General features: G+C 36.9%; 1 protein-coding gene across 1 annotated transcript in view; it reads right to left on the bottom strand.

The window, feature by feature from the left end:
• Nucleotides 1–10754, bottom strand: part of SOCS2-12 (protein) — a 45899-nt gene extending 35145 nt beyond the window's left edge. The window contains exon 1 of the mRNA XM_073076065.1: nt 10341–10754. Coding sequence (XP_072932166.1) covers nt 10341–10359 — 19 coding nt within the window. The 5' untranslated portion in view covers nt 10360–10754. The remainder of the gene's footprint in view (nt 1–10340) is intronic.
• Between the last annotated feature and the right edge of the window lie 702 nt (nt 10755–11456).

Consider the following 11456-nt stretch of genomic DNA (forward strand, 5'->3'; position numbering starts at 1 on the left):
TTCGGGATTTTGCGAATCCAATTTACTTGTGGAGAGGAAGTATTTTGGTATAAATTTAAAAGATGCCAATTTGCACACGTATGGAGTTTCTTGCGCCGCTTCTTCTCCATAGCGAAACACGTTCCGAAGCGGTGGTAGTTTGTTGCTTTTAAAAAGTATTCTATATGAATCAATTTTGAATATATGAGATTTGAATTTGAATTTGAAATAAAAATACATTTTTTTAACCCTAATATCCTGTGGACGAACCTAATCGGGATTTTGTGATTCCAATTTGCTTGTGTAAAGAGAAATGTATAGCTTTTTGTAAATAAAAATCGGGAACGAATTGTTAACACACGTCGGAGAGTCGGATAAAAAGACGCTGATAGCAAATATACCAGTAGTACCTGTACAGGTACAAACGAAATTAATGCTTAATTCTCTTTTTATTTCTCGATTTTTTGTGCACCTTTAACTCTAACGCTTTTATAAAACTTTCCCTTGTCAATTTTATTGTCTAACAACCAATTGTTAGAATGAAATGCCTTCTCTCAAGGTTTCTTATTTACCTTTATCCTTTAATTACTGATTCTACTTTTTATCTTGTCTTTAATTGAAGGCCAATTAAAAGTAAAACTTATTTTCATTTCTTTCCTCAACTATGTTAAATATATAAAATTTCAGAGTTTAATATAATTTACTTATATAATTCTCAAATTTACAATTCCAAGAAGGTTTGTGTCAGCATTTTAAAGGAAATACTACTCGTATCGCGCCTTTCAATTTTTCATTCGAATGATTGTCGTCGAGCCAATAATTATAGTGAGTGGATGGGAAACCCTTCCTTTGTTGTCGTGTAACCTACCCTGGTTGTACGGGGAATTCTATGCAATATTGGATATACCAATCCAGTTGATGCATCGCTAATACACGTGTAAAACGATACTTCATTTTTGTTGTCTTTCGTTTCTAGGGTTCCGTACTCAAAGGGTAAAAACGGAACCCTATTACTAAGACTTCGCTGTCTGTCTGTCCGTCTGTCACAGGGCTGTATCTCTGGAACCGTAATAGGTAGACAGTTGATTTTTTTACATAGGATACATAATGACTGCCACTATAACAACAAATACTAAAAATAAAAGAATATTGAAAATAACTGGGGATCGCCATACAAGAAACCGCTATTTCTCGAAGTTTATCGCTTTATCTATTGAACCGTAATAGATAGACAGTTCAAATTTTCACAATGTATTAACTTCAGTGGCTGCTATAATAAAAAATAAAAAAAAAAAAAATGTTCGTGGTACGGAAACCTTCATGTGCGAGTTCGACTCGTTCTTGGCCAATTTTTCTACTAGTCTAGTCTAGTCTAGTTCTATTTTTTTTTTGTTTTAGGAAGTGTTGATTTTTCGTAGAATTTTGTTATAGTTTTGTAATTTTTGACTACGTAGTTTGTTAAACTCGAAGTCTGAGACGAATCTCTTCTTTTTAACACGCTTTTTTCTAGTTTAATGCCTATCTTTTGCTTAATGTCAGTAAATCCGTATTGGAGCAGTAGTGAGCTAATATAAGCTTTTCATAGTTTCGAATGAAAACTTGTGCCTTTTTGTAGGTACAGAATTGGCGAGCATAGAATTGCATAATTATTGCTCTATACTCTATAACTATTATTAACTATAACAATATTATAATCACTTCAAATTGTATTCCCCGAAAGGTATTGAATTCAAATGAATATTGGAATTTGCGAGTTTATTAATGATTCGCAACAACTGGTAGTATTCACACATAGTTTGAATTGTTGTATAATTAGCTGAACTGAACAATACATTGCCTATTTTCAAACTTATTATATTATTATCATATTTATTTTTATGCCGAAAATAAAAGAGCAGTGACCATACCGATTTGACACACAGAAAGTTTCAGGTTTGATTCTTGACCAAACTTAAATCTAAATGGTATTTTTTTTTGTAAATTCGGTGTTGTATACTATCTTTGTGTGTGTCCATGGTTAGTGCCATAATACACAGAAAATCCTAGCTTAGATATGAAAACCTTTACACTAAAATTTAAAAAAATCTTAAAATGACATTAAGCCGTTGTGACATAGTTTAATACTTAGATAACCTATTTCCGAGACAAGACTACTAACTACAGGTAGTTTGCTTTAAGTAATCTAATCTCCTTAGTGCACTTATAATGTTGCATTCGCTTTAAATAACAGAATATCGATACAAAATTAGATCACGTAGTGATAATGTTTGAACTTCTAATTTTAGAAGTAATAAAACGGACTATAGTTACATATCTTATATATAAAATTCTCGTGTCACAATGTTAGTTACCGTACTTCTCCGAAACGGCTTTACCGATTTTCACCAAATTTTATATGCATATTCAGTAGGTCTGAGAATCGACTACTATCTATTTTTCATACACCTAAGTGATAAGGGTTGTTCACCCTTAACATTTTTTTATTTATATGGCAACACAACTTTTGCAGGATCAGCTAATAATTACATAAATTTTAGCCGGCCAGTAATTTCGAATGAAAAAAAGAAAAAAATACTTAAAAAGTGAAAAAATAAACCAAGTAACATCAATAATATAATCATGGCTAAAAACCTTAATATTTTTCGCCAAACAGCGGGTATTATTTTGAAAATATTTAGAAATATATTTATAGTTGCTTCTTAAAAAATATTTCCTTTTAAAAAAATAAATCTTGTTTTTAATCTAGGTACACTGAGTTGTTTTTCATGTATGATGACGTAAAATTAAAGCGAAAATTCTTTAACACGAAGAATTCGGTCACGCAGGTAAATATTTACACTACAACAAACGATGCAGGTGTGTAATGTGTTCAAACAACAGTGAATCATAACATAATTTAAATATTATCGTATCCTTTATTGATATTTCTTGTATCGAGTTTCATAATAACATCGCCATTTTATCTTAATAAGATCTTGAATGCTAATGAATTCTAATAGCAAAATCGAGTCTCAAGCTCCATTCCATCCATCAGTGACTAACTACAACAGTTATTAAAGGCAATACGTTTCTTAGAAGCGGTAATATATAAGCGAAGGTTTCTAAGAGGTAGAGGTCAGAGGCGAGCTACATAAAATTTAACAGCTGTGCATAATACCGTCCTTCTGCGAACAATAACCCGCGGACAATTTTCAAAATGATACAATGCAAAAAAGGTGAAAAAAATAACCATAATGCTGGTGATTTCTCATAACAACCCTCGGGTTCCGAGGCTCGGAGGCTTCCAAGGATTAATTACGCGTTCCGAGTAGGGCCGCCACCGGGCCCATTCGATTCTTGGTAAACTCGAATCGAAAAAGGAGCAAAAACGGAGCGGCGCGTTCCGAGAACACGCATACCTGCGCCCGCGCAACCATCCCACCTTGTTCCGATGTTTCGATCCAACGCACATTTTCCTAGTAGTTCTTGTTCGAGCGAATATCTCTTTTTCATATTCCTGTTTGTTTTTTTTTCTATTTCTTGTTTATTGAGTTCTGCGCGATCGCGATGGTTATTGAAATAGAAATTGTTGTCGAGTAGACATTTTGTTTGTAAGCAAATTGTGACTTATTCCTTGGCTTCGTACAGTAAATAAATAGGTACTTAAAGTGTAAATCCAGATTGAAACAAGAATATGTACTAAAGCAATAGTATACACGTAGAGTTATCCAAGTGTTCTTAGAGTATTTAATGGTAAATTTTCCCCGATTTTATCATAATTTCCTTTGTCTCGGATTATGTACGTAGTATTCTTGGAACGAGAAAGAAATAGTATTATGGAAACCGTTGGAAATGGTTTTATCGAAGTGCAGAAATGTCACAGCATACGGAAATAACTGATAATTAGACATTAAACTTCAGATATTTACGCCCCGATTCTTGAACAATAGTAATAAATAACGGTTTGTTCACTGAAAGCCTTACACTAGGATATATCCTATGGTTACCATTACACACACAAAACCTTCACATCCATGGACAACCATGTACATTTGTATGTAACCATGAACAAAGACAAATCTACAAACATTCGAAACAAAAAAGATTTTATCATCATTTTGATATCTGTCTGGCCGGGGATGGAACTCGGATCCCACTCCAGCCCGGTACGACCGCTCCGCCACATCGGTCGTCGAATATTTGTTATAAATGCATTGTAAGTATACATCGTTTTCGAGATAAAGTTTACCTGGTAGCATGCATAGTCGGCGTCGATAGTACAGGCTTCCGAGAATACATGCATGATGGCCAGAATGCATTAAGCAACAATGAATGCGATATAAAACGTTATAATAAAATTGTTTTCATTTTATGCAAATGGTGCGGTACAGACATACTTAACCGAGACGTTCTAACTTAATCCTCGGGAGTCGGGTAGTAATGTTTGAGGCCGACTTCAATACCCTTACCATGAGCTTTGACAAATATGACTGTTTTGGTATTTGTTCACGTATTTGCCCTTACAAATTACGATCAGCGCCCCTAGCGGATTGTAGCAGAACTATAGTGTCAGTAACGTAACATTAAATGTCTAAATTGACAAAATGGCGCTTTATGTTGTGTCTCTATTTTTTGCGAACATGTGAGGCAGACAATAAGACTTGAGCACTTACTTATTGTTACGTTTACTCAGTCTACTGAAGCAAACGGAACAGAATAATGGATTGAGTAAACGTAACGTAAAATTGTGGGATGTTTTGAAAACTCATGGTAAGGGTACAGGTAGGAATCGAATCTTGTCTGGTTGATTACAGATGTCCATGTGTAACAGTAGCCTTACTTTAGATAGGCATGCAAATTGCTACCAATATCATAAACTATATGGTTCGTATGTAATATTAAAAATTTCGTTTTAATTGCGATTTTTTTATTGAATTGAATTAGTTAAATATGTAGTAAATAGTGAGAGTAATATATACAGTGACGTCAGTTAAGGACGAATTACTGTCGACATCAATCCATTATTGTTCTACTGCTCGGCACGGCTCTCTCTCAGAATGAAATGGGTCAGGTTAGGTCCACTACACTGTCCGAGTGCGAATTCAAAGACTTCTTGAAACTTTTTTTTAAAATCTCTGACCGGTAGGTTATCTCGCGATGTTTTCCTTCATTGTTTTAACAACTCCATTGTTTCTAGTTTTTATATGGATTATGCGATGAATCTCGTGTGGTAGATTCAGGCGTCCTTCAGGTGTGGTGAAGTGCCCAGCAGTGGGCCACCTATCTGAGCACTTTTGCGCTCAAGACAAATCGAACGATACCATGATGGTGGTGGTACCACCGAACGAACAGTAATTTTAAATAATTAACGCAATTTAATTGTGGACAAGCAGATTGGCCATACCATTATTAGAGAGGTGGGAAAAACAAAATAATTGTGGTATTAATTATTTAAATTGCAGCTTTAAATTAAATATGTATAATGAGGTAATTAAATAGGTACCCACATTATATTTATTGTGTGTAAGCTGATTAATATAAAATAGTTGGGGAAAATTATACAAAACCATTTAATTATGATGAGGTATGAAATTATTCGACTTTTGCGGTAGAGCGGCTACCATGCCGGTCTCACTAGCAAAGTACCAGGTTTGATTCGCGGCGAGGCAAACAATAAGGGATGAATAGATTTCTCTTGTCTGAGTTTCTATCATAGTAAAGTATAGATATCTCACCCCCTTGTAATTGAAGAAAGCCATTAAAAGGCTTAACGGCTGACAATTTTGTCAGCCATTTAATTGCTGTCATGGTGTAATTTATGCGGTAGCAATGCCGACATGCGCAGTTAAGACACGAAATCGAAGGAAAGGTGCGGAGAAATATCGTTTTATTTGTAAATGACCTAAAACTACATTTTTAACATATTTCAAACATGAAAATAGATGACAGTGACAATTTCAGTTGTCAAAACTGGTTACATTGTCTTGTTAGGAGTGAGTAATCTTTACTAATCTATGGTTTCTATGTACTGGTCTTTCTATATCTGTGGTAGCCACCACACAACGTGGAAGAGCTAGTATAGTTCAACTGGGAAGGTACCATAGCTACCACCTATTTCGAGCACAAAGCAACTATGAAAAATATAACGAAAATAATGATTAAACGCGTTAAAGAATAATATTTCCGCGTTACCGCATTTAAGGATTTCCGCGATTCAGACAATAACAAATGATGCAATAATTCTCACCAAAGTCCTTTTATTTATAGCGACCCGCAAGACGGAGCGGTCACCATACCGGTCTGACGCGTAGAAGGTCCGAGATTCGATCCCCAGCCAGACAGATATCTGAATGATGAGTTTAGATATCTTTTCTTGGGTCTGGATGGTGGTGTATTTGTCTATGTGTGCGTCTATAGCACCCACGACACAGGGAATCCTAGTGTGGGGTTGTGAGTGTAGAAAGCGTTTATTTATTTAAACGCAGGCGACGCCGCGGGCACTACAAGTCGATAAAAGTGCCGTTGTAGGTAATAAATATTTCATTATTACAATAAAATTAGACATAAACTTCTTGGAAACTGGTCGTAGAACATTAACGCTAACAATAGCAGGCGGCGCTTAAAATAGCCGCGATGCATTGTCTCCTTGGATAAACAAAGGTATCAATTCCCGGTAGGCGATTTACCTCTGATGTTCCCGGTATTGAACAATGTGCGATTGTTGGTGAGGTGGATAAGACAAGTAGCGAATCGTGAGAAGTGAACAATGCGGTCCAGGTAAGCCAAGCGGGATCGGAGCGGGGTCTAAAGACGCTAATAAGCATGAGGTTGGACGTTAATTGGGTTGTTTCAGTTTAAATAATTGGCCTAGTGCAAGTCGAACTCGCACACGGGTTCCGTGCCACCAAAATGTTTGTATTGTTTTTTTTTTGGGATTTGTTATTATAGCAGCCATTGAAGTAAATACATTGTGGAAATTTGAACTGTCTACCTATTAAGGTTAAGGTTAGTTTATTGTATGGAAACCCCCGTTTATTTTCAACTTTATTTTTATTTTTAGTATTTTTTGTTATAGCGGCTACCTTATACATACTCCGTAAAAAATCAAGTGTTTATTAGGATTCAGGAGATAGAGCCCTGTGACAGACGGACAGACGGCGGAGTCTTAGTAACGGGGTACCGTTTTTACCCTTTATGTACGGAACCCTAAAAATAGGATCATTAAGATTCAGGATAATTGTCTTCTATGAACCATGAAGTCCGTCCACTAAAGTAAAACGTACATCAGCCCACCCAAAAGCGTAAAAACAATGATTAAATTCCCTTCATGCTTATTAGTGTCTTTAGAATGTGACCCAAAGGATTTTGCGACCTATAAAGGTGGTAGAATCCTTTATGGTTCGACTCCGGCGACACCACCGCCACACCTATCTATCTAATGACAACAGTGTTAAGGACTGCTGTGTCCTTGTTTGAAGTATGTGGCAAATAAGAGAGGCATACTTTGCCAAGGCGTATCAACTTTGTTCTCAGCGATAGTGGCGCATCTGTGGCCGACATCATGTAGGAATATCTAATCCTATCTGGGTTGATTATCGATGCCCATGGGCGGCAGTACTTACCATCAGGTGGATTGCAGGCACATCTGCTACTTCTATATTATACAAAAAAAAACTTAAAAAAGGGACGACTTTAGTAAGAAATATTGCAAACAAAACGATTTAATAAACGCAGACATAGGTTGTGTAAGCCTTTCCGAGACGTTAGCTGAAACGCTCCAAGAATCGATGACTGAATAAACAAATTAATATCTCGTTTGCAACGATTACCACCGTTTCGTTCTGAGGAAACGTCGCGTGATGGCGCGCTAATTGTTTTCGAATGAACCGCGGTGTCATTAACTCAACTCGTGTAAACATTAACATATTTTACCGTTTCCTATTATTGACCCGCATTTAGCAGTTATAAATAGCACGGACAGGGCCGGAGTTGGAGGTGTGAAAACGAAGAGGCCCCTATATTTGCTGAATCAAAATAAACAAGTATTCGTCAAGTCTTTAAAAAAAATACTGCTAAATATTTCAAAATTCTCTGGAAAAAACCAGCTATTAATATCTATAGCTGTTTGAAAAAAAAAATTGTAAGTTGCTGATCCATTTCGACGGGTCGGACGGGATTTTTTTGTCTATGGTGGGGGTACCTCATGGAAAGGTTCGCCCTTCCCTAAGTCCGGCCCTGAGCATAGCTTGATAGTGTTGGTAGTATCGCTTCGCCTTTCACAATGCAAGTCCGGGTTCATTCAGCTCGTTTTTGAAGTCATGTGCATATTTTAAACGTATTAGGTAGTGCTTATGTCAGCTTTCGTCTGCGTTGGTAGACTTACTTTTGAGACTTTTTCCAAGAACTCTACCGCCTTTAGATTTCCTCTCGATGTGTTTTTGCTGTTTCTAATACACACAACCATGGGAGTAGCTATAGATTTAGTGAATGGTCCAACAGTAGTCCATAAGCGATGTGGACAAAAAACTGGGCTAGTCTGTGAGTTTTTTTCAACCTGTTGTCGTCCTTAATAAAGACTGAAAGTTTTCGGCGAAAAACAAAAAAATGGATCTACAGTTTGAAGAACCCTCCTAAAAAAATAACATGACATACATCGCCATCTGTCGAAAATTGGTCGTACCAACTCAAAAATCTTCGTGGGCTCATGTACAATAAGTTTGCTAAAGATCATCACATGATCAGATGTATAATTTACGATTCTAGAAAGAACACACAGACAAACATTCATTTTTATATATCGACGACAAATTGGTAATATCGTAACTCAAAAAACGCTACTTTACATAAGAAGAAACGCTACTTTAAAAAGACAGAACGTATTGGCACACTTTAATATTTTGCTCAAATTTGAACTTAAGGATCTGGTGTCGTAAGGACGACCTGTGATACGTCATTTTAAGTACAAATATGCAAAAATCGCTTTTTCGTAAAAAAAACGAGATACGAGTTATTGCTACTACATCGTCGATATATAGATAATCTGACGTACTAGGTCTGTCACTGGCAAATTATGTAATTGCTTTGCTATCGTTGAAATAGTGCAATGGTTTCGCAATGCGTTAATTATGCGAGAATATGCATTAGCTTGCAATCTGTCTAATGAGAGTTGTACACATAAACAATGGAATATAGGTATGTAGGTAGCACTTAGGAAATATATTACTATTGAAATAAATGTTCGTACTAGAATTATGTGTCTGCCGTTTAATGGCTGTCATGGTGTAATTTACGCGGAACAATGCCGACATGTGCAGTTAAGTGGTGTACACGAAATCGAAGAAAAAGTGCGCAGAAATATCGTATCATTCGTAAATGATCTAAAAACTAGATTTTTAAATATTTTTCAAACACGAAAATAGATGACAGTGACAATTTCAGTTGTCAAAACTGGTTACATTTTCTTGTTAGGAGTGAGTAATCTTTACTAATCTATGAATGAAATAGAGTCGACTATTGAGCGAACAGTGCTTTACTAAATATAGGCATGCAATTATTTCTATACCTTATAATTAAACATTTATATTTATGGACAAAACCGTGAGACAAAGTGAGTTTAAAATAACAGCTTTACCACTTATAGAGACTACGTGTAGGCCATAAAATTTCTCAAACAAGTGAGGTCATCCACAGAATACCGGTTTCAAATTTGGCAACTCAAATCTATCAACCATTAGTTATAGTTAACAGGAAAAGAATTATTGAGGTTATTACACCAATACCCATCTTTTGGTTACCGTTACTTCCAATCAGAATGTGAGATTTGCTTAATCTACTTGTGGTAGAGACGGTAGAGTCAATAGATTCATGAGTTCATACGAGCATCCTCACCCCATTATCCTAACCTTACCCCCTAGATAAATAGTAGCCATTGTTTATCCTCACAAAGTGCGCTACCTTACAGTGAAAGTCACCTTATAATCAATCCAGTGTTATAAGATTAAGATGTGCATAAATAAAAAAACGAGTTTTATAGTTTTAGTATACGATAATAAGCATGTCCTTTAAAAAAGGCAGTTATTTTAAAATTACAAACAAATAATTAAAAATATAATGTTATTCTTTTATTTGTTTGTATAGGTAATTACGAACGTTGATCTCTATAGAAACCTCGAGCGATGAGTATGCGTATCATCTCGTACGTAATGCAAGTTGATGACCCGAAGACCTTAGCGATATCGGTTGGCGCCATATGTATGTGAGCTAGCTGTTTATTCCATTTAAACGACCAACGCCGTCGTGATCGTAACGACTTTCAACTGACTCGATGGAATGTTAATGTCGTAATACCTACTATAACTCAAATTACAAAGAAACTAGCTTACCTGGTAGTTTGACCACCATTGGAGGTGCGAGGGGATGATTGGGATCCAATGTAAACGCCTTGAGTAACAACAGAACACGGAAACACACAGTACCACTGGTAATTACTAATATTTCCTCAAATCCACTTTATTACCGTTTCGCTTCTCGGTAAACTCTTTATAAGCAGTTTCGTAGAAGCGAAGTGCACAGGAGAAATTAATTTGCAGAAATCGACGCCGCCGGCGGCCGTCCGTCCGCGTGCCGTCGCAGAAACGTTTTCTAAGAACGCGCACATTCAATTTCACTCAATGTCGGTGTATTTATCACAGATAACGATATCGCCGCGGGAGGTGAAAGTTCGGCGTGGTGAGCCGACGCAACGTAGTTCCTCTCTCATGAACGAAAGTCGACTGGCAGCGCGCCGTGTACCGTGTACGCCGCACCGAGCTATAGTTTATGTATATACGCGGACACACGCCGCTCGCTCCCTCGCTCGCCGTGCGCTGTACGCAGCACCGGCACCGCCTAGTGAGGCCGTGAGCGACGCGCCCGCACTTCCCAGAATTACCAACCTTGGCGCTTCTAAGAACTAACTCGTGCCATTGTCACTAATTTATATAAAACTTAAGCATATAAGCACGCCGGCGTGCAGTACTAATACCCGTGTTTTAGATTCGTGAATCTAATTACGGTGACTTATTATTATGGCATCGTCGTCTATTCATCATTCGTGCCGCCCCTATTCCTATCAAACGTGGAAGTAATAAAAGTCAGAGAGGTCATTCACTCTTGATCTATTTTGTGATGATGGCCGTGCCCGTAAGTCTGTCTTCAAGTTGTACAAAACAGAGGCTAATAAATCCGACATTCAGACAATATATTACTTTTAGCTCACTAATAATGGAGACTTACAGAGATACGAATACTAGTCTTTGGGCAGGAACGCCGTAGTACTAGCGTAACCCGTTTGACTTCTTAGAGAAGCGTGTATTGTCTACAATCGAAGGACCACCAACTGGCAAGAACACCGAAATTTCCAAAGAGACCTTCTATGCTTTATATAGTACTAGCTGACCCGGTAAACCTTGTACCGCCTCAAAATCTATTTATCAAATTATTTCATATAAAATATGTTA

Source organism: Epargyreus clarus, unplaced genomic scaffold (genome assembly GCF_041222505.1).
Source record: "Epargyreus clarus isolate Ecla_fem2 unplaced genomic scaffold, WU_Ecla_fem_2.2 ptg000008l, whole genome shotgun sequence".
Taxonomy (NCBI): Eukaryota; Metazoa; Arthropoda; class Insecta; order Lepidoptera; family Hesperiidae; genus Epargyreus; species Epargyreus clarus.